The sequence below is a fragment of the Dama dama genome, chromosome 24 (assembly GCF_033118175.1).
Source record: "Dama dama isolate Ldn47 chromosome 24, ASM3311817v1, whole genome shotgun sequence".
NCBI lineage: Eukaryota > Metazoa > Chordata > Mammalia > Artiodactyla > Cervidae > Dama > Dama dama.
The window spans coordinates 40603710-40630580 of record NC_083704.1 but is presented as its reverse complement, the minus strand read 5'-3'; the positions used below and the strand labels follow the sequence as shown (position 1 = coordinate 40630580).

Genomic DNA, 26871 nt, shown 5'->3' with positions numbered 1-26871 from the left:
AGTCAAAGTTTCATGAACATGTGCTTATCTTTACTGAGAAAGACATATTATTGTTTCTATTTTATTTTGCTTTTGAGAAAAACACTGGTCAAAGCCCAGTACAGTAGTTTCAGAGCCTACTAACGGGCCAGGGCTCGTGGTATGCAGCAAACTCACTAAGATAATGGCTCATAAATGTTTCTCTCTCCTGCCCTAACTTGCCAGTAACGAACTCCGGGCCCCAGACAACTGCCTGTGTTTCTGCTCCATCTGGGATGTCAGATGGGCATTTCACAATTACCACATCTGAGAAGGCACCCTTGATGCCCGAGTTCAAGGCCCATCCACTCCTACCTCAGTATTCACATCTCAACAAATGGTCCCTCTGTCTATATACCTGCCCCAGCAAGAAACTTGGGGGGTCATTCCTGGCTCCTCTCCTTTCCTTTCCTTCCTCAGCAGGGCTCAGCAAATTGTAGCCCCAGGATCAAATAACGTTTTCTTGGAACACAGCCCATCCATTTGTGTTCACATCATCTGCTCCAAGGGCAGAGGAGAGCAGTGCTAACACACAACGTGAGAATACGGACCACCTGGCCCTTCAGAGACAAGAGTTTGCCAACTCTTATCCTGAGTCAACCTATCCAGTGCTGTCAACTCCCCTGAACACGCCTCAACACCACCCCCTACCCCCAACTTTCCTCTGTCTCCACAGCCATCACAAGAGTTTCCACTGCAAACGCCCTTCTCCAACCACCACAATGGCCCTACTGGGTCTCCCCTTCCACATCAGTTCCTCTAAAATATATTCTCCACAAATACGCCAAAGGGATTGTTTAACATGTTAACGAGACCTCATCCTCGCATTTCTTAAAACCAGACATCACACAGAAAATAAAACCTGAATTCCAGACCCTGGTTGCTGGTCTCTGAAGCTCATCACCACTCCCCGTGCTCACCTGTCTTCAGCCACACTGTCCCCAGTCTAGTTCCTTCTTGGGGCCTTGGCATTAACTGTCCCTTGTTCCTGGAATGCCGTTTCCTTCCTTGAGGTCACTCAGATCTTGTCACCTAATTGAAAGCAGTCGTCTCAGCCCTACTCCTCTGGCACCCTCACACCACTTCATCCAGTTTTTCACAGCACTTCTCTCTGGATACTATTTTCTTGCTCATCTGAATATTTCTGCCCTTTTCCTCCTTGTTCTAGAATAAAAGGGTCATGAAATCTGGAGTAAACTTGTTTTGTTTGTGGATGATCTGTTTCATTCCCAGAGCCTAGACAATGCCTGGCCCACAATGTTTAGGAATTTGTCCCCCCAAAAGGGAAAACAAAAGAACCTCTTTACATTTAAATGCAGCCCTGTAGGTAGAAGGAGTATTCTATAGCCCATAGACCAATGCAATAATTCTAACTTGAAATTCCTACACTCTTCCAGAAAGGGGAGACAATGTCACCACTCCTTAATGAAAATTATAAATCAAGTACACATTTATAATAAATAATGCACAAAAGCAAATAACTTGGTACATTAAGTTTATATTTAATCACTAGGAAGTTATCAGGTAGCACACTGGATTTAATAAGAGGACTTGACTTTCCAAAAATTACTAGAAAAACCAAGCATCACAGGTAAGCGGGGAGGTCAATTAGTTTGAGATACCAAAGCAGATAAACACACCAAGATGACTTCCACATCTTCCTTTTTTGAGTAGAGGTCTGACAAACTGTAAATTGCTGATAGTTCATGCAGCAGATTATATACTATTTTATATATAAGAATTTAAGGTGAATTTTTTTTGTGTTAAAGTTTCTTCCCTTTTTGGGGTAAAGATACTTTACATAATATAATAATGTAAATTAAACTCCTCAACAGCAGTCCAGTATAACACATGAGATGCTTCCTGGCCAGGTTAAAAGTTGATGAGCTATTTCAGGACTGGAACACAGCAGATCGCCCAAGCACTAATATGTTTCAAGTGTTTCATGTTCTCTGAGTCTCAATTCCTTGTGACCCCCTAACATCCAGTTAACACATGTAAAGAGCTGAGAGCAGTACCTACACATGGAAAGAATTTAATAAATAGGACCTATTATTATCTGTATAAAAGAAGTGCATTAACCATGAAGTTGCCTTTAATTTCATATTTTTCTTCTTCAAAAGGCATTAAAAATAAGAGAAAGGGTAAAATGAAGGATATTCAACATAGCACTTTTGAGGGTAAAATAATCAAAATCTCTAGAGCAGCACTGTCCAACAGCATTTTCTACAAGGATGCAAAGATTCTAAAACCGCACTGTCCAATATGGTAGCCATTGGCCACATATGGCTCTTCAGTTCTTGAAATGTGGTCCATCAGACTACATTTTACATTGTATTTAACTTTAATTAATTAAATAGCCACATGTGGATAGTGACAACTGCACTGGACCTGGAAAACAGGCTTAATTGGACCATGATTCACTGTCATGTAATGTATTTCCTTGTCATTTATTTATTTACTTGAAGTAGGGTTGATTTACAATGTTGTGTTAGTTTTAGGTACAATTGCACAGTGATTCACTTATACACATACATGTGCACGTGTTTGTGTGTGTGTATGATACATATATACACATATATACATATATATTGGCTTCCCAGGTAGCGCAGTGGTAAAGAATCCACCTGCCAAGGCGGGAGACTCGAGAGACATGGGTTCAATTCCTGGGTTGGGAAGATCCCCTAGGAAATGGCACCCTGGCTCCAGTATTCCTGCCGGGAAAATCCCATGGACAGAGGAGCCCAGCAGGGTCCATGTGACCATGGGGTCACAAAAGAGTCAGGCATGACTGACTAAGCACACACACGTGTGTGTATATTATTTTTCAGACTCATTTCTCTTATAGCTTATTATAAAATATTCCCTGTGCTACACCGTAGGTCCTTGTCGTTTATCTATTGTACACATAGCCGTGTGTATCTATTAATGCCAAACTCCTCATTTATCCCTTCCCCTCTGGGAACCAAAGTTTGTTTTCTACTGTCTGTGGGTCTAGTTCCATCCTGTAGGTAAGTTCATTTGTACCATGTTTCCCTGACCATTTAGAACAGCCCACGATAGAGGGATGGGTTTTGTACGCCAAGAAGTCTGGGTTACAAGTCAGGCTATGGCACCTTCACGCTGTGTGATTTCTGAGGTGGTCCATCTCCTGCTGCCTATCTTTCCAGCTCTAAGGATAAGCGCTCATCCCAGAAAGTTCTGTCCATAACGATGAGCACTTATGAAAACAAATGGCCTGGCATTAATTCTTATTTTTCTTTCAATATAGAGAATTTTCTAAAGACCTACAATGTGCCAGGCATGACTTTAGGTGGTGAGGATCAAATCGTGATTGAGACCCAGTCTTTGCTCTCACGGAGGCAAGAAAAGAGCTTGATGGCGGTGGACACTGTTTGCTATGTAGCAGCCAGAGCAGGCTTCTCGGAGGAAAGGACTTTTGACCAGAGCCTGAAGGACAGGAGTGAGAGAGCTCCGTGGCTCTCTGCAAGAGGAAATATACAGACAGAAAAAAGAGCAGCTCTCGCCTGTGACACAGGACTTTGGAGTTTCCTCTGAATGATGGGACGTCATCCTGACACTAGCAGTGACTGGATCCAATTGACTTTAAATCACTCTAGCTGGAGAATGGACTAGAGGAAGCATTGAGACCTGTTGCAAGGCCACGGCAAGGCCAGGTGCCACATGATGGATGGCAGAGGCCGGGGAAGACATGGGAGGATGACAGGACAGAGGAGGGGGAGGGGATGGGTTGTGCTGCTGTGAATACACAGGACTCTGCACCTCCATTAGGACATCACTCAGCCAGCAGCCTGAATTTTCCTTTCCGAGGCCCTGCAGCTCAACTGAAGAGATTCTGGCAGTCAAACCTTAAGTGGTGCAATTTGCAATTCATTCTCCAGTCCGTGACCAGAGGGCAAAGAGAACAGAGGCGCCAGATAACTCGGGTTTAACTCTGAGGCGGGCACAGCTCACTGCGGTTCTAATTATGATGGTTCTACGTCGTTTCAGACAGAGGGAAAACACACACAAAGAAGAGCTAATGCTAATCATGTGCTTGGATGATGAAATTAGATATTGCTTTCCCTATGTGGATCGATGATGATTTAATCAACTACATATCATCATTAATTTGTATGAAAATTAAGTTGCATTAATTTGCCACAGACTTCAGACCTTATTCACTCCTTTCTGTATGGAAGCATTTAGTGTTTTTATTACAAAAGCTTTAAGCAAGCAAGAGTCTTACACATACTTACCAACTAAAGCAGAAATTTCCCTTTTGCTTTATACTAGGCAAATTTAACTGTGGCAATTCCTTTTTTTCCCCTACCAATCACTGCCGTCATTTCCCACAGAGCCCTGTTCAGAATCACACTGCAAATGGATGGTTCCAGTGTGGTCGCAACAATGGGATGCTAAGAGGTTTTATTTAAGTGTGTGTGTATCGCTTGTACCATGGTAACAATTCTGGTACATAGTATAACCAACAGTATTTTTAACACTATCATTACTATCACTACAACCATTTTAATATCTAATGTGTTGTCTTTTAACATCTCTCTTATGTTTCTGAAGTTATGAAGAGTGACTATGAAGTACATAATTAATTTTCTAATGTGACTTGCAGAGGAAGTTAAATTTATCCAGTTGGTATTTAACTGAGACCCTACCACATACCAGATTCCCCATGATGTCCAGAGATACAAAAGTACAAGTTGGATAGAGTCTTGCCCTCCAGGAATCCTAGCATTTCATTACTTTACATTCAGATCCTAAGATTACTCAGTGTCCTGACAAGAGCACTCAGTAAACAAAGCATCACTTCTAATTCCACTTTGATCAGCTAAAACCACTCGGAGGATGAGCTCAAAAGAGGCATCTCCGAGACCAAGTCCTCCTTTCTATCCTCCTCTAAAGTAGAAAAATATCAACTTTGGGAGCTGCAATGGACCTTAGCGAAGATGGAGAAATCTGTTGCTTAGAAAGTAGACTTTAGAAGAAGAACATTACTTAGAAATGAAAACAACTGTTAAACTTTATACACTTATTTAACTCCCACTTATATGTCACAGAATCAAAATGAGAAGGAATCAGGAGGGCAGGAGCCTAAAACTGATTCCAATTCTGATTTTATATCAGAATTGCTGGTTGAGCTTCTAAAAAAAAATACAGGTGCCTGCAAATCGTGTACTCAGATTAAGATTCTGCAGATACAGGATAAAACTCTTCTTAAAAAGAGAAAAAATAAGCTACCACATTCAGTGGCTTCTGAAACTAGACAAGATCAGTAACATCATGTGACTGCTTCTAGGTCAGGAACTGGCACAAGTGCTACTTTTTTCAGATGACTTACCTAAAGTCACAAAGGGAATAAAGGCAGGAGTTGGAATTTAAACTTGCATCATCTTAATCTCGAATCTTTCTTTCCTCTACACATCAATGAACGTATTGTTGGCATAAAATTAGAGCGGTCATCCTAAAGATGATCTAATTTAAAATATCCTTTTCTTTTTTTTAAGATACAGAAATGAGTTTCAGGGCAGGAGTTGTAACCCAATCAGAGTTACAGAGGAGTTACAGGCAGAGGCTCAACTAGAGGCAGACTCCTGGAACCCTCAGTTTAGCTTTCTCTTTTAAATATCACTTAAAACAAGATGATTAAAACACACTTACTCCTTGGAGGAGAAGCTGTAACAAACCTAGACAGTGCAGAAAAATCAAAGATATCACTTTGCCAACAAAGGTCCATTATAGTCAAAGCTATGGTGTTTTCAGTAGTCATGGACAGACGTGACAGTTGGACCATAAAGAAGGCTGAGCACCAAAGAACTGATGTTTTCGAACTGTGGTGCTAGATAAGACTCCTGAGAGTCCCTTGGACTGCAAGGAGATCAAACCAGTCAATCTTAAAGGAAATTAACTCTGAATATTCATAGGAAGCACTGATGCCAAAGCTGAAGTTCCAATACTTTGGCCACTTGATGCAAAGAGCTGACTCATCGAAAGGGCCCTGATGCTGGGAAAGACTGAGGGCAGGAGGAGAAGAGGGTGACAGAGGGGGAGATGGTTGGATGGCATCACGAACTCAATGGCCAGGAGTTTGAGCAAACTCCAGCAGATAGTATAGGACAGAGAGGCCTGGCATGCTGCAGTCCATGGGGTTGCAAAGAGTCAGACATGACCTAGTGACCTAACAACAAAAACAAAATGATATGTACTCTTTTTTTTTCCATTTGGCCACACTGAATCTTAGTTGTGGTATGTGGGATCTAGTTCCCTGACCTGGAATGAACCCAGGCCTCTTCACTGGGAACTCAGAATCTTAACCACTGGACCACCAGGGAAGGCTTAGGTTCAGCTTTTTCAATACACATCTTCTGTCAAAGTAAAACACACATTCTCCTCTTTCAAGAAATATTCCAAGTTGTCTTTTGAAACAAGAGTATTCTGACTCCATTCCCAATGGTATCTTCAAAAGCATCGTACTTCCTACTAGGTATAAATTAGCCAAATACACAAAATACACAGGGGGCACAGGTAGTTATGCTACATGTAGTATAATCCCTTTTTAAAAGTAAAAAACCTTCATGAAATAAATTCTTCATCTTTCGTAAATTAAAAAAAAATGATTCAAAACAATAGTAATAACCTTGTAGCATCATTTTCCAAACATGTAAAAAGACTCTAGACTCACACTGGTGTCAGGTGATGGGTCTTCTGAATGCAAATGCTCTGTGAAAAATTAAGAAAAATAAAAGGCATTCTCCTGACTGGATGGCAGAGGGAGAAGGAGAAATGGACTGGCCATGGGAAGATGGGAAGCCAGGCAAAGGAAGAAGGGGCTGCCCTTTATAGAACTTGACTGCTAGCCACAGACACGGACTTGTTTACAGAGAAGACACCTGTAAACAAATCAATAACGATTTCAATTGCCAAGGCTATGGATGGACACCCCCAGCAAGCCCAAGCCTGGCCCAAAAAACTGTCTCCAGAAATTTACAAGTAATATTTCAACCTTTGCTTATTTTCAGGTTGGCAGGAGGGAGATGGAAAAAAAAAAAAAAACCAAAACGCACCTGATCTCAACCAGAACAAAAATAATAAATGAGTTTAGGAGACTAAGAGTGAAAACCAAAACGCAAATGTAGCTAAGTTCTGCCCAAAGTAGAAAAGACTACTTCTCTAAAGCACAGAAAGTGACATGCTTGAGATATGAAGTCCTGAGAATCAAGAAAAGTGTGGACTTAATGAGTTTATCAATCTGCTTACCAGGAGTTAAGACAGAAATGAGAAAGAAACAGTGAAATGGCTATTTGCTTTCTCATTTAACCTAGCTGCTATCCTTATTAATCATCAAACCTTCTCATTTACACTCCCATCATACAAGAAGAATGATTAAAATGCCAGCCCTGATTCAAATAACTGATATATGGCAGAAACAAATATATTTATATGCTTTCTAGAAAGATTAATAGTAGCTGGTGCTGGCTTGCCAAGTGAAGATGTGCAAACTTTCTATCTGATACATAAATCAAACGCAAAGCATATATAGCATATTTTAAAGACTGCTGATGTTACAGTGATTTTAAATTACTCAGGTTCTGGAATAAACTATGCAGATGTTGACTAATGTGGTAATGTATTCTGGAGCTTCTCTTATTAATTTAATGTTATAAAATGTAATAGCATTAACCAAAGAAGTCTGAGGAATTGAAAGAAAATAAACATATTTGAAATCAAGGGTATTTTATTTTTAACCCATACTTGATTGATGAATAGTCTGATCATTTCCATTGTACTTCACTGTGATTAAGATTCTTTAACATGCTTCCCTGTACACTCTTAAAATTTTTTTTTTATTTAATTTTATTATTGGAGTATAATTGCTTTACAATATTGTGTTAGTTTCTGCTGTACAACAAAGTAAATCAGCTCGGGATATGTTTTTATAATGAGTTGTTTGCTAGCTTGGGCAGATTCATTACAAAATGGTTCCATTAACCACCGTGGTTTAGTAGATTACAATGATAACTTTGTTTTTCGTCCCTTTAAAATTAAATTGAATGGAAAAGAAAAACTGAACAAAATGACAAAAGAAATGGAGGCGCAAATAAATGAAGATGGAGAACAGTGTGATTTGTAATGTCAAATGAACAGTGGCTGAATCAGAGATGCCCTGATGTACCAAAAACTATTTACAAGTTTCCAACTTGCTGGCCACTAAAACCAGCAAATATGCAAAAATCAGCAGTATTCAGAGTTAAGTAAAGCAGAATACTGGACTGGAAACCAAAGAATCTCGGTGAACTTCTCAATCCTGCTCTTGGTTGGTACCTGCCTACCTTTCAGGGACATGGTAAACATGGCCTGAGAGGTGCATGTAGGTTTGAAAAGCACTTTATAAACTGCTCTCCTGCTTGTCAGTGCCAGGTACCACCATCCTCCACCCTCTCCCCGTCCTCATCCTTAACCTCAAGTCACTTCCTGTAACATCTTGGTCACTGTTTAAAACACATCTGTGAAGTCAAGTGATCTGGGTACAAGAAGACACTTCAAAATATTATTGGTAGAAATAACTCTTTGAAAAAAATCTGCAAATGGCTTTTATACCTGTTTAAGAATGGTGAACTGAGCACTGTGATTCACAGTTCTGAATTCTGGATTCCCTTCCAACAACACCAATCATTTTCATCACAGAACACATAGCTTCATGAGAGCCCAAGATCATCACGGGTGCAACATATACAAGCTTTTCCATCTCAGTGAAATGAAGAGAAAGTAGAAGTCTGGTCCTGATCTTTTTTCAGAGGGTCAGAATACTCCATGCATAAACACATCGTGTTGGCAAGAGTCAGGGGAACTACCAATCTCCTGCCCATTGTGGGAGGTAATCAATCAAGATTAGCCACAAACACTGACCCAGAAAATATTTCTCAGTGTGAGGTCCTGGAAGTTCTGGGGGGACAGGGGTGGGGGGATGGGGGTGCTGACAGGGGAAAAAGAAGAAAGCCAACTGTCTCAAGATTTATTTAGAATACCTCACTTCTCTGAGATTCTTAACCACTTCATCAAAGTGTGGGGATGCTGAGATGTTTTTAATATGATTCATGAACTGTTGCTCCCACCAAGGGAAATAATAATCACATGTCCATTCATTCATTATCTGTTCATGCATGAACACCTAGCAGGAGTCAGATACTATGTTAAATGCCAGGGACACAACTGTCAACAGGCAGACGTGGGCCCTGGCTTTAAGGATATTAAATTCTAATGAAAAAGGGAGGGCAACAAAGAAAAATAAGAAAACGTACGAAACAATGGCTTGCGATAATAATGACTGTGATAGAAGCTAACAAGAAATGGAGTGTTGCAATAGGGATTACACAGGATTGCTGGGGGCTACTTTAGATAAATAATCAGAGAATCCCTCTCTCAGGAGGAGACTTGAATGAGACTGAGCCAGCCAAGTAAAGAGTTGGGGAAAAGTTTTCCAAGCAATGGAAACAGAAAGTGCAAAGGCCCTGAGACAGAAGGGCTTAGAGAACTGAAGGCATCACAAAGAAGCCAGGTGGCCAAGCAAACTGAGGAAGGGAGAGGAGTGTGAGATGAGGCTGGAACAGTGGCCAAGAGCTACAATTCACACACATGCTGTGCATACCAGGTTCAGGAGACTCACAGGATAAAGGTTTTCAAGTCTTAATGAGTTTTAAAAGGCACAGTTTGATTTACACTGAAAGGAAATTGAAACAGAGCAGGCTACTACATTTCTTATCTTCCGCCTGTCTTTTGTCCACAGAAAAACTTTAGTCTAAGATTAAGTTTAATCGGAGAAGTAAGAAAATGCAGAAGTGAATGAAGACAATCAAACATAACCAAAAAGTATTAGTTTAGTCACTAAGCAAAATTAAGGACCTTGAGGTCCTCCTCAATGGCTACAGATAGCATTTGGAGCCATATCCTTTGAGCTGTTTTACAGACACTGAAACCCCCATCAGGTGGAATAAGCTAACTACCGGATGATCAGAATGTAGCCATGACATAAGCTGCCACAATTCTGAGAAATGGCCTCCAAGAAACGGGAATAAACTGACCCTGGAACTTAAAACTGACTTTGAAACAATCAAGATGACACTTATCAGACCACTGCATGACCAATTTTAAGATGACTGTGGTATTTCCACATGTAGCCTCTTCTCTCTGCCTATACACCTCCTCCTTCTGTCTATAAAAGTTCTCGCCCACTGAATGTCAGTGGGGGAGGGGTGGGTGGGAATTGGCCTCTGGACATGAGTCCACTCTCCCTCAGGTTGCCCGCCTCCAAAGCAAAGCGAATTTTCCTTTCTACCAGCCTTGCATTTTTATTGGCTTTTGAGTCTCGAGCACCTGGATCCCTCTCTCAGCAACAGTATTACCCTCTGTGTATGCCCTTTGTATAAACACATAATGTATAAACATAACCTTTATTCTAAAGAAGCTAGCATTTGGAGAAATCAGAAGGCATTTTGAATGCATTTTCCAGTATTTAAATAAAAATGATCTTAGAGGAGTAGACATTTAGAAAGCCCCTAATAGCCACCTGATAACCAGTATATATAACAATGGATGTAAGGTTTTAAAGAAATGAAACAAAATAAATCTACATACCTCCTCGTTGCACCAATAATGTGACCTCACTTCCCTTTGGACATTCGATGAGCATGTCCACGACTTGGTTGTGAGTTAGGGCCTGCACATTCTTCTTATTAACTTCCACTATAAGATCCCCTTCTTTCAGGCCTCGGCACCTTGGACTGTCAACAATCTGTTTCACTCTTTGGCCGCCACCCCCAGGACTGTCCGCGATAGTAAAACCAAAACCCATTGGCCCTTTGACTATATGAACAGTTATGAGTTCTGGCTGAGTGGCTATGGAGGAAGCCAAAGAGACAGTGTCATTGGGGTAACCATGGGAACCATTTGAAGCCACATCCGCAGGGCTGCTTGGCCTGGCGTCCTTCATACTGCTGACTTTGCCTGTTTTACTACTGTGACTAGCTGGCGAGTCATAGGTCTCTTGACCATTCACAATAATTGGTTCTTTATCCAAAATGGCCACCGAAGTCACTAAACTTGTGTTGGGGTCATCTGGGTCAAAAGGCAATGGATAACCTCGGCAGAGTTCAAGGTCCACGCTGGCACCAATGGGAATGGACTGGAAGATTTTCACAACTTGTGCATGAGTGTGTCCCAAAACACAGGTGTCATTCACGCTCACAATCACGTCTCCTGCAAAAGAGTTGGGGATTAAAAAAACTGCTCAGGAAAGTTCTATCAATTTTATACTATAAAATCCTACCAATAAGAAGTTGAACTGAAATTGGATTAGGGGGTGATACTACAAGGCACAAAAAGCTTCCATTACTTTGTTTATGCTAATAAGGCATTCTTGTAGCATTTACTGTCTTCCCTGCTAATGGGAATATAATGATCATTGAAAGAACATTTGAGCTTTTTTGTTCAAAAAAAAGGAAAAAAACCACTGCAGAATACCAAGTTGAGAATTCATTCATTCAAATGGATCTGCATTTTTAGTAAATTACTCCTTTACTATACTCGACAGCACCCTAACAGTTCCCCAAAAGGGAAAATGTTAAAGCAGCTTCAAAGCTCTTCATCTATACCAGGGGACACATTTACGTAGTACAGGAAGCTTGCTCATTCGCCCAGTTTTTAAAGGACAATGACAAGCTCAAGAAATCACGATGCCGTCTGGACCTGACCACACAGGACCAAGTTGTGTCTCATACCTGTTTCCATCTTGCCATCCAGGGCGGCAGGACCATCTAGGACCAAGCTCTTGATTTGCAGAAACTCATCAGGTTCATCCCCTCCAACGACTGTGAAACCAAAGCCACGACTGCTTTTCCGCAGCTTCGTGTGAATGAATTTGCCTTTCAACTCTGAAGGGTTTCGTGTAAAAAAGGGTTTGCCTGCATCAAAACAAGATGTGTAAGGAGGGTCACCATGAGTGAAAAGATGAAGTAAATAAGAAATGATACAAGTTAGAGGTATCTCTCCAAACTCCTGTGCTGGGGCATGGGGCACAGAGGTTTTTCAAGAAAGTCCTTCTTGATTTCAGTTATAAGGGAATTCCTAGACTCTTTTGTGTAAGGAGGGGGCTAGGGTTCACTGTGTGTCAGCATGAAGATCAAAAGAAAATGTAACAGAAGGATGACTTTGGTGTCCACGGTCTGACACAGATCCTTGGTCTTGTTTCATGTAGTTTGACAGCAACTGAGTTGCTATGAGGCCCTTCACAAAAAATGGAGTGGGTCTTTGTTTTGTGTCTTTTGTTTTGTCACAGATTATATTTTCTACTATGGCTTCCAGTATGTTGTCTTGAGTTTGGCTCCCATTTGCAGAGTCAATTACACAGAAACTTTTCAAGCAGAAAACTCATTCTGAAAATAAAAAGATGATACCAGGAGACATAGCATGGTCACCAAGAATAACTCATATAAATAAAAAATGGAGAATCATGGGACTTCTCTGTTTGTCCAGTGGTTAGGTCTTCCTGTGGCTCAGTCGGTAAAGAGTCTGCCTGCAATGCAGGAGACCTGGGTTCAATCCCTGGGTCAGGAAGATCCCCTGGAAAAGGAAATGACAACCCACTCCAGTATTCCTGTCGTGGAGAATTCCATGGAGAGAGGAGCTTGGTGGACTGTAGTCCATGGGGTCACAAAGAGTCAGAAACAACTGAGTGACTAATACACACTCTCTCTAAGACTTCACCTTTCAATGCAGGGGACACGGGTTCAACCTGCATTCCCGCTTGTCTGGGAAGATTGTACCTGCCCCAGGACAACTAACCCTGTGTATCACAGCTACTGAAACCATGCAACACAATTACTGAAGCCTGAACAACCTAGAGCCCGCGCTCCAAAACAAGAGACACCACCACAGTAAGAAGCCCACAGATCGCAACTAGAGTAGGCCCCCGCTCAATGTAACTCAAGAAAGCCCATGCGCATCCATTAAGACCCAGCAAAACCAAAAATAAATAAAATAAACAGAGCATCGCTATTTTAAAAATTAAAAGGAGTCACTACTTTGAATTGAATTCTAAATTCAACTGATTTTTCCTGTCCATTTGCATCGTTTACAATTTGTGAAATAGCTTAGGTATGTCCAAAATCAGTTGTCTCATTAAAAACAAATTAACAGATATACAGCTAAATAGCTTCCAAACATTTAGTGAATTCTCTTGATAACATTCACAAATAACATTTTGCACACAAATCCAATATTTTATTTTGAGTTTGGGCATTTCTCTGTAATTGAGAAGCTCAATTGAATTTCCCTGATTATCCCAAAGTAGTGAACATCATTCTAGGGTCAGACTCTTTCAACTCTCCTATTATACTTCCTATCTCCTGCCCTTGACACAGCTTCCCCATACGCCCTATTACTTTTCTACCAAAAATGCTATCCAAAAAAAAAGGAGAAAAAAATTCCCCATGTCTCCATATACCCCTGCACTAGGAGGCAGGCACCCAGGAAGGAAAGTTATTTTTGGTTAGCTACATCTAAAAGGTCTTTTTAAAAAGATCTCTGGGCACACATACAATTTTTAATTGCACATTTCAAAAGTCTCTGGCTCTTAAGAAGGCTTTTTTAAATTGCCTGGAGTCACAGGTCTGCTCACTAACCTCCTCCCCTCTACTGCAGTCCCAAAGCTGGCTGGAAGCATGACAAACTATAGTCCTGTCACCATGGCTAAAGAAAGGCAAGCTGGATTCACCATGTGAAGTCACCTGCCAAAGCACCGGGGAGGGGATGTCAAGCGCAGCCCGGGCTTGTACTGCAAGAGTTGCCATGGCAATTACTAGATGGGAAATTGAGAACCATTCAGATAACCCCCAAATTTCCCTTTATGGGGTATGTGAATAGCAGCTATTCTTGAAGCAGAGGCTACTAGGGAAAGCTTTAAGGCAAACACATATTTCACTTAGGCAAAGACATCAATAACCATCAACTTTTCAGTGAGACACTCTCTGTCCCCTTATTAAATACTGCAATATCTGCTCCAGCATTCACAATCCCCCTTACCTGCTTTATTTTTGATCTCAGCATTTATCACCATCCGACACGGGATACAGCTCACTCACTGATTGGGGGTTTTATCTCCCTCTCCCCAGACCCCATTGCAGGAGAGGCACTGCACATGCTCACACATACAACACTAGAAAAAAACTCCACAAGGATTTATGATTGCATGTCCAGAGTGTAAATAAAACATGGCCTGTTTCATTGCGTGTGCTCCAAAAATGTGTGCTGAATGAACAAATGAATAAGAATACAAAGAAATGAAATTTAACGTGTCTCTGAGAAGGCTGTAAGAGGTGGCTAGGTGTGTAAGTTTTTCACCGTGATTATAGATAGCAAAGTTAGAAAATGTAAAAATGTGTCTGGCAGTTTATCTAAATGAATGTTTTAAAAAGCCATTAGCATATTTTGAGCTGAGAATGCTTTCAGCTTAAAAGAGACATGAAGAGGACTTTGAAATTACACCACTGACTTTCTGTTTCAACATTTAACTAGGGAGGGAAGATCAGAGGGTTCCATATTTATGCACATTTTATTATGTTTTATGTACAGGTAGGTCATCAGTTACTGTAGCTTTGGAGAAGAAGTGCTTTTCTATATACAAGCAGCGGAATGAGGAGCTCTCTGCTGCAGCCTTGTGGCACATGTAATTTTCTAAGACAGGCTAATTTGCGGACTAGTCACCAGTTGTAAGATCTGGTGATGTGGAAGGATCACCTGGGTAGCTTTTTTAAAATGTACTCATTTCTAGGGCCTGCCCTGGATTCACTGAATCTGGACCTTCTGGGTCTCGGCCCAAAAACATCTACTCATGAACAACCTGTAGCTGCTTGCTTCTCTGCCAAGTTGGCACTATTCTTGGAACTAGTGTTTAAATACCATAGAATGGTGTTGCCCCAGAGTACTTCCTGTGACATAGGAAATGCTCGGTATCTGAACTATCCAATACAGCAGCTGCTAGCCACAGGAGGCTCTCCTGAGCCCTTGAAATGTGGCTAGTGGAAACAAGAAACTAACCTTTTTATTTTTTAAAATTGCAATTAACTTGAATATAAATGGTAACGCGTACCCAGTAGCATCCCAACTGAATGGCATACATTAAGATGATGAGGTATCCCACAAAATTAAAAAAAAAAAAAAAAAAAAAACACAACAAAAAGGTTTAAGTCAGAAGTTAAACTGTTCCTAATGACACCCAGGGTTCAAATCTGTGCTCTACTACTTCCTGGCTGTGTGTGAATTACTAAACCTCTCTCTGCCTGAGTGTCGGATGTGTAAGTGGAGATAATGAGAGTACCAACCTCACTATTTATATGATAGTTGTAAGAAGGAACGGTGACAGATAACATAGCTGAAGTGCTCATGGAGGTGCCTGATGCATAAAAAGAGCTCAATCAATGTAGGTTATTATTTTGTTGATGGTGGTGGTGAAATGGGTAGGGTGAAGGGGTAACTGCAAAGTCTCTGAGCATAAAGCTGGAAGCTGGAGAGATTTCCGAAGAGCAAATCTCTTTAAAGTTAACATTTTCTGAGTTGAGAAGGATACCCTCTTGATCAGAGCAAAGTCCAGTTGAGCAATGAACTCAGCAAAATTAATACCAAACAATCTAACCCTGTTAGCCACACAGCTTCTTCCTGAGAGTACTGTCAGGAACATAGACCAGGATACTTAACAGGCACACAGGGAACTCAGAGTTGTAACCTATGGTGATAAAGCCCAACTTAATGTTTCTCACAACTGTAGCTTGGAGTCAAAGAGTATGGATTTAAACTGGCTTCTATGGTATTGGTTAAACTTTGAAGATTACGATTATGCTTGAAAGACAAGAGTCAATACAGAGACTAAAGAGTAGAAAGTTTTAAGAATGGACTATTTCCCACAGGGAGTTCAGTGAGCCTCTCCCAAACCCAAACCACTAGGGGACCCAAGAAGATTAAAGAAAAGGAGCAAAAAAAAAAAAAAAAAAAGAAAGCGAAGAATCTGAAATAAAGTTCCTAATACAGATCAACACTGTCTGGACTCTTAACTCAGTTGGTGCACAAAGCATTTGACACTCAGCATCTGAAACGTTAAAGCTCTAATTTATTTAATCTCTAAGACAATCCTTTAAGGAAGCCAGGCTATTTATCACGGATGTACACACGTTATTTCACACAATAATAAGTTTAGCAGAGAGGATGAGATCTAGTTCAGGATATCCTACAGTGGAAAAACAAAACAAAACACAGTCTCATACCTCCATGGGATTTAAAGTCTGAAGAGGAAACTTGCTAAATAACTGAACTCCAATGAACACCAATCACCAACTGTTAAATTCTATAAATGAGAAGTTTGACATGGGAAGAGGGAGTAGGACAGAATCCAGCAAAAACCTCAGATGAGCAAAAGTTGGCAAAGCAAAGAGTGAGAGGAAAAGGCAGCTGCAAATGGAGGACAGCATATGCCAAGACCCTGATGTGGTCCATAGTTTCGATGATTCAAGGAATTAACAAGAGGTTCAAGCAACTGAAAAGTCAGTGTAGTTAACTTACCATGAGAGAAGGAAATAAGACAACATGAAGTTGAAGAAGGAATTTTATACTCTAAAAATACAGAGGAACCCCCAATCCTGTTGATATTAATTTATATATCATTATCTTCTATGTTCTGTCTGTATTAAAAACATTATCACCATTAAATGGTATCAAACTATTTTACACAAGTTGATATTAACACCAATCTCAAGATAATATCAGCTGAAAGGGAAATAATTTTTCTTATGAAAATAAAAATGGAGGAATGAAAATTAGGGAAAAGGGGTATCTTACCTATCTTTTAACATCTAACACATTTACATCTTTAAAAATGTAGAGAGAAGAAAAGACAAATTTTACAGCTTTTTATTGGTTCAGTAACATACTCCCCAACATTACTAAATATGATGCTTATTCTACTTTTTTATTTAAAAGAAAAAAGCTAAAGAAAAAAAATCCCCAAATCTTTTCTATCCTTTAAAAGTAATGAGGCCTGAAAGTAGCAAGATTCTGAGTTTCCAATTTTCTGTAATGAATCTCAGTAGGGATGCATACTATTTGTGAATGGAAATAAGTGAGAACCAATGAAACGTTGTAAAACATGCATGAATGCCCAAACTGCAACAGGAACAGAGGTTAGAGTGTATAACACAGTAATATCAAACCATTTTACATTTACAAGAAAATCTTAGTCAAAAGCAAATACTCTGACTAGAATCTTGAAACATGTAGTGCTGAATTTTCAATGTATCTTATTTAACACAGTATTAAATGTGTGTGTTCTCTAAATTTAGAGTTCACAGCTCAACATGATTTTGCACACCACCCCTCACTCCCAGCAGCATTTGGCAATATCTGGAGACAGTTTTGTTTGCCTCACTGGGAGAGGGTTTCTCCTGGCACTGAGTGGGTAGAGGCTGGGAACACTGCTCATTCCCTACCATATATACAAGTCAGCCCCACAACAAAGAACTGTCTTAGAACAATCCTTTGGAAAAATCTAGGAATTCACAGATTTCATGTTTTAAAGTTTCTTTAAAAAAATTAAACTTATGAGCCAAACTAGGATGCAATTATAAAAACACTTTACCCTGAAGTGGAGCTTCTCTGGCTGGCTCCGGATTACTTGGGGGGTGGTTTGGAATAGCAGGAGGCACAAGCGATGAATGATCTTCTGTCCATTCTACAATAAAAACAAGAAAAGGTTTACTGTTTTCCTTCCAATCACTGGTCACCTTACTTAGGATTCGCCACCTTCTTCATTTTAAAACTATCCAAACCAATAAAACCAGAAGCAGAGAGCTTCACTTGAAAAGAAACTGGTATCTGATGCTATTCTATACATGACTTCCCAGGAGGCACTAGTGGTAAAGAACCCTCCTGCCAATGCAGGAGACATAAGAGCTGTGGGTTCGATCCCTGGATCAGGAAGATCCCCTAGAGGAGGGCATTGGCAACCTGCTCCTGTCTTCCTGTGTGGAGAAGCCCATGGACAGAGGAGCCTGGAAGGCTGAAGCCCATATGGCTGCATAGAGTAGGACACCACTTAGCACACCTACTCTATGTTAAGGTCCCCCCCGGTGTGTGTGTGTTTATGTCTCCTTCTCCTAAGACCTCTGAGACCAGAAATAAAACCAATAAAAGAACAACCAATAAAACCTCCAGTTCTCTCTGGCTGCAGCATTCAAAGTGAGATCAAGTGGAAAAATATCAGAAAAGATATACAGTAAACTAAAGGAGGCCCAATAAGGCAGAAACTTCTCTAAGTCATCTGAGACTTGGCTGGGCTGCTGAAGTCTGCTTGGCTGAGGCAGTAAAGGTAGGTTTCAGGAGTTTGGTAACGTGCTGTCCCCTATCATCTCTCAAACCTGAAGGGGACCCATTACTAAAATCCCTGAGTCCTAACTAGTCTAAGTGTACGAACTAAGTGTAGTCTTGTTCACTTTGAAGACCAAGAAACAACTCACTGTGAATGAATCTTAAGATTTATCCCAAACTCACCTTTCCAGCTAAGCTAACACAGTCAATTGTGTATATATAGACAATTTTACACTCATTTTTCAATTGTACATTCTCATTCCCCAAATTCATGAAAATATTTTTAAAAATTTTTAAATAGAAAAGAGATTAAGGTAGAAGGGAGAACTTTTCAATAGCTCAGTGTGTGCACGCACACACACACACACAGATACATACAAACACACTCTCTAAAATACAGTCTATGGCTGTGGTTGGCAAACTATGGCTTACAGGCCAAACTGGCCCCCGTGCCTATTTTTATAAAGCTTGCAAGAATGTTTTCACACATTTTTAAATGATTAAGAAGAATATTTTGTTGACATATAAACTACATGACACTCAAATTTCAGTGTTCAGTGCTTCAGCCACACACATTTGTTTACAGTCTATAACATATTTCATACTGTAAGAGCAGAGATAGTAGACGCCGTATGAATAACAAAGCCTAAAGTGTTTATTATCTGATCACTTACAAAAAAAGTTTGCCAATTTCCATGCTGTGGTCTATATTTATTCAGTTCAATATATAATAAGAGAAGTACTGAATTTTATATTCATATTTTACATTGAAGGAGCAGTAAACCTAATATTTTTAAAGACTGCAATGAAAAATGAAGAAAAATCTAAGCATCTGCTAATAAACAGAGGGCTAAATGAAGTAAAGAGATTCATAAAAGGAATATTATGCAGTCATTAAAAACCCCAAGGTAAATCTATATTAAGCAGCCTTGAAAATGTGCAAGAAATATATTTAACTGAGAAAAATAGGCCAGAAAACTAATACGTATGTAAATACAGAATGTATTCATATACATAAATTATGACCTGGTGTTTGTTAAAATCTGCATATTTGTACATCCCCAGAAAGTTTCTGCACATTGCTTATTGCCGAGAAGAGAATGGGAACCAGCAGGGGAGATGTAAATGTTCTCCACTTCTGAACTGTTCACGTTTTTGTGAAGAACATGAAGTAACTTTTAATTTTTTAAGAGCACTGAAAATTACCAGCTTTTTCTGATGCCCACATGCCTACAATTAAAAGTTAGTTCCATACCCTGCACATCTTCTTAAAGAACTAGCAGTGGTTTGGATTTAGATAACCAGGTGCTGTGCAAAAGCTCCCGGGACAAGGGAATTCTGTCACCATCAGAAATGTTCTCCAATCTAACAACAGCCCCTTTCTAAATAATAGTGGAGATTGGGCGCTTTTAAACTGGGCCCCCCACTTTAGCTGTCTGCGTTCACGGTGTGGACTCTAGCAGAGGTTCTGCATCACTCCCCAGGCTTCCAGGACACTGAGTTCCTAGCACCACACAGGACGTGATTCTCGCAGCCACTTTTGACCACACGGGGGTGTCAGTGCCCAGGCTTCGCCTGGAGCTCCTGGCCCACAGAGAGAGGAAAAGCCAACCTTCTGGCTGCTGCTGCTGCTGCTGCTGCTGCTGCTCCAACTGCTTCTTCCGTTTGGCTTCTAGAACCGGGTTCTCATACTGTGTCTTCCTGTTGATGTGGCTGGAGCAGAAGGCATATCGCACTCAGTTAGGAAACATTTTGTCCCACAAGCAAAATGCCAATCAGGCCAAGTTCCCTTGATTGGACCTGCGCAAAGCAGGTGGTTGAGCATGTTGTGTCAAAAAGCACAGTTAGGAAGATACAATAAAAATGAAAATGAATGGTTTCCACATACTGACTGCTTATCTGTATCAAGTATTGTACAACCAGTTTTACATGTGATTTATTTTAAAAATATTCAGTAAATGCCAAGATGAAAGTCCCTATTGTTGTTGTTATTTTGTGGATAAGGAAAATAAGTTTCTGAGCAGTTAAGTACCAGCTGACCTAAAAGAACAGAGCTAGTCAACACTAAGGAGGCTTCAAGCTCAGCATGGCCAGCTTTCAAGTCCCAGGACTGTAACCAGGGATTCTCCCAAATGTCCAAAGCATCACGTGACAAAGAATGTTTCTTTAATTCAACAAGAAGTCAGTTACAGAATTATTTTAAAATGGAGTTGAAAGTGGAGATGTGGTGTTGTCTGTAACATGTAGTGCCAGAAACTGTGTGTAACTTTCTACAATACAGTTTACGGAACCATAAGCACCCTGCCCCCCCAAAGATCAAGTTAAAAGAAGGACTCTACCAACATCTGTCAACTATTTTGATCAATAGGCATGGAGTCAGGATTCAAAGTGTAAGCCTTAGGCAAAAAGATTCCACATGCAGCTAACCTAAGCAAATGTGATGTGTTCAAAGTGACAAAGACCCAGATACTTCAGATGGCTCCAAAACGAATAAGGCCAAGGAAACATAAAAATACACATATACATACATACAAACATATATATGAATCCAAAGCATTTTTTTTTGCCATTATTATTCAGTGTATGTATATGTAGGCTTCCCTGTTGGCTCAGCAGTAAAGAATTCATCTGCCAATGCAGGAGACCTGGGCTTGATCCCTGGGTCAAAAAGATCCCCTGGAGAAGGACATGGCAACCTACACCACTATTCTTGCCTGGGAAATCCCATGGACAGAGGAGCCTGGCAGGTTACAGTCCATGTGGACACAAAAGAGTCAGACACAACTGAGCAACTAAAGAACAATTACAATATATGTATATGTATATATACACATATTACATCAACACATATATATACAAGCCTATACATATTCTCATCTTTTTTACTTCATCAAAATCATATTTCACAAGTAGTTTAGAAATATTCCTACTTTGTGATCATTTAGAACTCAAAATACTGTTTTCAAACCAGGCTTTATTTTTTAACAGCTTTCCTGGAGGTCCAGTTGCTAAAAAATCCACCTGCAATGCGGGAGACCTGGGTTCAATCCCTGGGTTGGGAAGATCCCCTGGAGAAGGGAACGGCTACCTTCTGGTACTAGAGAATTTAGAAAGTTTAAATGAAGAAATCACTGAGAATCTCAGACCTGAGCAGGGCAAAACAATAGGCAAAACTGATCCTCTTCCTGAAGATAAACAACTCATACTCAAATGGTCTATTGAGTAGTTGCTTGCTTTTTGCATTCATTCAAATAATACCTATTATTAAGTACCTGCCATAGACCAGGACTATATTTGGCTCTGGCAATACTGCAGTAAACAGAAGACATGTTGCCCTCAGGGATTTTATTATATATCATCATCAGATTTGCTGAATATTTTCTTATTCATTAAACTACTTTTTCATTTTAAAATTAATATAATGTTACTATTACTACTTGTTTTTACCTTATCACAATGGCAAATTCTATTCAGCATAAATGTACATAATCACAGAAGAATGCAAACTAAAATGTGTCTTAATAGGCACTTACTCTACATAGTAGATACCATAGACAGGGTCTTCAATCTTTTCCCAACCAGCAGGCAGTTCTGAAAAATAAAAGAACATTCAGAGCAAGAAGAAGATATTCCTGAAGAGCCTAGAGATTTTTAACAACCGATTTAGGCAAAAAAAAAAAAAAAGAGTCATAAAAATACTGTCTAAAGTCCAATCAAAGTCCAAATAAAAACACTGTCTAAAGTCCAATTAAAAAGTGAGCATTATTTTATCAGTATTTTTCTACACAAAGAGCAATTTTTTACTGATATTTTGTATAAGCAAATGATAATATAATGTAGTCTTAGGTGCCTTCATTCTAAATCAACGATTAAATTAAATTTTAATGAAAATATATTTAAGTTCTGCCTTGAACGCCTGGTTCCCATACTAAATATCTGCAGTGTTCTCATTCTATTGCTAGACTGCCTTGCTGCACAAGCAAAAATGGATGAAAATAAACGTTCCTTTTCATTTTCAAGTCCCATTTTTGCTCTCCCTAGAATATATTAAAATTTGCATCTAATTTTCTCCTTGTTCCTAATCAAAATGCTACCAAGTAAATAAAAATGCCCACCTGGAGTTGAGTTCTTGAGTTGTACACACCTATCACTCAACTGGCTACATCTGGACAGGCCCCAATCTTCACCAGGCTGTGCCTATGAAAGCAGAAACATCCGTCCTGCTCTCCAAAAACTCTCCACATAACTGGATAGACTTCATTCCTTTAAATGTGGTGGTAAAATGGCATTGGAGAATGTACATGCCTTTCCAAAAACATATCTGTGCTCTACTGAACTTCCGCTTCATAAAGTTTCACATCAAAAGTTGCTACTTTGTTAAGGAGGTAACAGAGGGTTCTGTCATAACAAGTGCCTATTTCCAAAAGTCCACTGCACCAGATAACTGGGTGAAAGAGCAACTATGTTGTATTTTGTGTCACTAGACAATTCTTCAGGCAGAGCTGCAATTCTCAACTTAATTTCAAAGCCACCCTGCTCTGTGCCTAGTTAAGGCAAGGTGGTATAAAGTGCTGTACTCCAAAGCAAACCTTTATTCCTAGAAGGACACGTTAAGACTGACTTGAACATTACACTTGATTGAAAAACAAGACTTAAAAAAAAAAAAAAAAAAATCAATGATTTTGTGGTCACCATTTGAAAATAGTGACCATTTCATCAGGGCTTAGGTTTTCCATAAGACACAAACAGTTCTACACTAAAACGGAGTCATGTGCATGCACATACACACACATGCAGACACACACAGACACACACACACAGGCTAATTACTCAAAGTTTACATTTTGCTCAGATTTGGCTGCACATCAAGAGACATTAATTTTATGGTTTTTGCTCCACATGTTATTTGTTTGCAAACAGAGACATGTTTTCCCCTCCCTCTTTCTTCATGGGGGTGGGGAACACTTAGCAGGTTTTAAAGAAGTCTTTGAATACTGGGAGACATAGCTACTAAAATGCAAGGCAGGTCCAATGTGCAGATGTTGACACAACTTGGCTTTTTTATGCACAACGTCTTGTGAACTGAGGCAAATCAAACGCCTGGGAAATGCTTTCCCCTTACAATGCTGGAAATTACCATTTAAATGAAAACGAACCAGGAAAAATATTTCCAAAGAGCTGGGAAATCTGAAGATTAGAAAAATGCAAATTGGTGCCCAGGCATATGTTTGTGCTGGCACAGGCAGAAGAGTGAGTGGGTATTAGGGGACTGTACCTTGTTTAATGAACCAAACTTCTTTTCAAATTCGTTAACCTTAATATATGACTTAGGGACTTCCCTGGCAGTCCAGTGGTTAAGACTTTGTCTCCCAGTGCAGAGGGTCCGAGTTCTTAAAAAGGTGTATATGGCCTGGTCATCTTTGGCTAACATAGGGAAAAAATTAAGAATTCAATTCATCCCATTACTTGTCAAACATCTGTTGAGTGCTGGACACCAAGGACACAAAGTGAATAACAAGGGCACCGTTTGGGCAGACAATTCAAATACGACAGAGTGCTCTGACAGAGGTCCAAGAGGGCTTCAAGAGAAGAAGCCACCTTTGACTTAGCCATGTCACCTACTCCACAACTTACATTCTAGGGTCGAGACACAAAGTTGGTCAACTGGTACTTCTGGACATTTGTTCTTCTGGGACAGATTAACAAACTCCAGAAATGGTCCAGTTTCTCAAGATAAAACTCATTTAACATTGAAAAGATAGATATCTCACTTCCAATGTGGTGATTAACTTAATAATAGGAATTCATTTCTGAAAGCTTAAACTAGAAACTGGTCATCGATTTGTCTCGCAGTGTGCCATTCGGTTCTGAAAAGTTGAAAATGGCAGAAAACACTGAAGCCTATAAAATGATGACATTAAAATTTTTTCTTACTCTAAAGATACTTAAGAGAGCCACATCCTCATGTCTAACAACTGTCAGACCTCAGACCAGTCTGGACAAGATATCACTGGGACTGAAGGTGGTGAATACCCTTTTGGGGTTGTCCAGATCTAAGGTATGAACCTTAGCCATACTGGTTTTTATCTGCCTCGTGTTCAGCTACTTACAAACCTTGAAACCACACCTTTCCCCCAGATTTACCTAGAAGGTCAAATGTAGATTAAATAAGGTTTGAAAACCTTTTACATAGCACCTGGCACCTAAGCTTAGCTAATGGCAATTGTAAGAAAGCCCAAAAGAAGTAGGACAGTTCGACACGGCCTGTTAGCTTGCTGTTCCTACCACTAAAAAATTCACGCTGTACTAATCATCACCATGGAAGCAAATATGGAGCAGACAAATGTTCCCAGAGTTTTGTCAACACACAGATTAAAAGTCATGTTCACAAACAGAGATAAATTTCTACACTGTGATTCAGTGTTGGCTGGGAGGGGACCTCATTTCTCTGTCTCTGCCTCCTAATTGGCTGCAGCACATGAATACTCTGTAATTCAAAAAGAAACTTCTTCAAGTGCTTTTTGATTCTGGGGAGTTTAATGCAGAAGATGTGATAAATTCTGCAAACCCAAAGTGTGTAATGGAGCTACCGATTCAGCACAAACAACAGAGCTCAGAAAAGACAACTCTGTAAGCAAATGATGAAGGTCCAACACCCAAGCCCACCACCCCTACTTCTCAGGGGCAGATTATAGAGAGGGTGTCCTTGTCACATCTAGAATCATATTTTTCAATGAAAACCTTGACAGTTGCTATTGTCTGAAATTAGGATCCTCTTATTAAGAAAATGGGCAGTGAGCTTGTCAAAAGAACCTGAAATGAATGCAAGGAAAAAGTGTGTTAGAGTTAGTAAGTGGGAGAGCCCAGAAATGAAGCCAGGCAATGTGCCTTGACCCCAGAGACAGCTTCCGCTTTATCAAACCATCTCCCAGAACTGTGAATCTGATCATGAAAAGGGATACTATGCAGCCAGTAAAACTTACTTTGCAGAGTCTTTAACGGCACAGGAATATTTCCACAATGTTACAGGTACACCAAAAAAGAGGACAATTGATTTTTTCCCTAAAAATTTCAACATTCACACTTCTATAGAAGCAAATAAGGCTGTAGCCCTGTGCACAGTGGAATTATCTCACCAGCCAGCTACACGTGGTGTTGGGCACTCACACACATTAGTCAGGTGGCCAGGGGCTACAGTCCGTGGAGTTGCAAAGAGTCAGACATGACTGAGCACACACACAGAGTAGTTTAAATTGGTTCCATAAAGGATTGAGGCGCTCATTGTTCATCTGGAAAACCTAGTTCTGTCTTTTTCAACAATCATTAATATCACTAGATTAATATATTTTTTAATTTACAAAATGAATTTCTAATTGTTCTATTACACAGGCTGAATCTCAAATCATTCCTACCACAATGACAACTTACTGTATGTCTTTAAAAATATATCTTTCAACAGTTATTGACCACTGCTGACATATCCACCAATAACAACAGGATATGTTCCAAACATTCACAAAAATAGAGCAAGATTATCTTATATCCTGAGCCAACCATGATAAATCATCTTTACTTAAATAAAAACAAATCAAACAGAATAAAAACCAATAATCTGTATTATATATTTATATTATCAGTTTTTAAGGCAAACTTAAAAATGCTAGTCTGACTGAATAATCTCAGGGCAGTTCTATTCATATTGATGTTAAATAATCTTGTTTTAAAAATCTATTATTGTCAATTTTCAATCAGCCAAGGCTTTCAAGTGCAATTTAGCCAAAACTTGTGCTTTCCCATCTATCGTTTCATAGATTCATCAGATGGAAAGCAAACTAATTTTAATACTGTTCAAAGATGAACATTAAACATTTAACTTACCAGGGAACATAATTCAATATGTTCTAACAGCAAAGATAAAAGACTTTGGCATTATCAGCTAATGTAAATTATTCCCAAACTGCAAGAACTCAGAGTAATCAAGACTTGATTTCTACTGACATACACATTCAAAGGAAAATAACACAGAAACCCGGCATCTGGTTTTCAAGCCATTCACTACAGTTACAAAGTCAACAAGTAGCCTGTGACGAACAATATAATACTAGGACTTAGCAACCATTCAGTTTATCAGTGGAACTGTTGTACTGCTGTTACTCTCCCTAAGATCTTTCAATTAGTCTGGTAGATTTTTGTTTGTTTTGCTTTTCTATATTCCCCATGGAGAAAACCACTCATACCAAATAAAGAATTGAGACCGAGATAGACTATAGGAGAGTTCAGGGGACATGGCAAGCACCCATCCCTCAGTTTTCTCTTAATCCTTAATTTATGAGAGTACTGATCTGCTAACTCGCATTCCAGTCCCAATTCCCTCAGACTTTTTCTTTGTAGACACAATTTATTACAACTCTGTATGATGTCTGCAGTCAGACA

The 26871-nt window shown here is 39.7% G+C and overlaps 1 protein-coding gene across 14 annotated transcripts in view; it reads right to left on the bottom strand.

The window, feature by feature from the left end:
• Nucleotides 1–26871, bottom strand: part of MAGI1 (membrane associated guanylate kinase, WW and PDZ domain containing 1) — a 630820-nt gene that overhangs the window by 64440 nt on the left and 539509 nt on the right. For all 14 annotated transcript variants that reach the window (XM_061128127.1, XM_061128130.1, XM_061128132.1 and 11 more), the window contains 5 exons: nucleotides 21972–22029; nucleotides 20051–20151; nucleotides 17711–17803; nucleotides 11808–11990; nucleotides 10666–11286 (listed from right to left, as the gene is read on the bottom strand). In XM_061128127.1, the coding sequence (XP_060984110.1) occupies nucleotides 10666–11286; nucleotides 11808–11990; nucleotides 17711–17803; nucleotides 20051–20151; nucleotides 21972–22029 (1056 nt within the window). The remainder of the gene's footprint in view (nucleotides 1–10665; nucleotides 11287–11807; nucleotides 11991–17710; nucleotides 17804–20050; nucleotides 20152–21971; nucleotides 22030–26871) is intronic.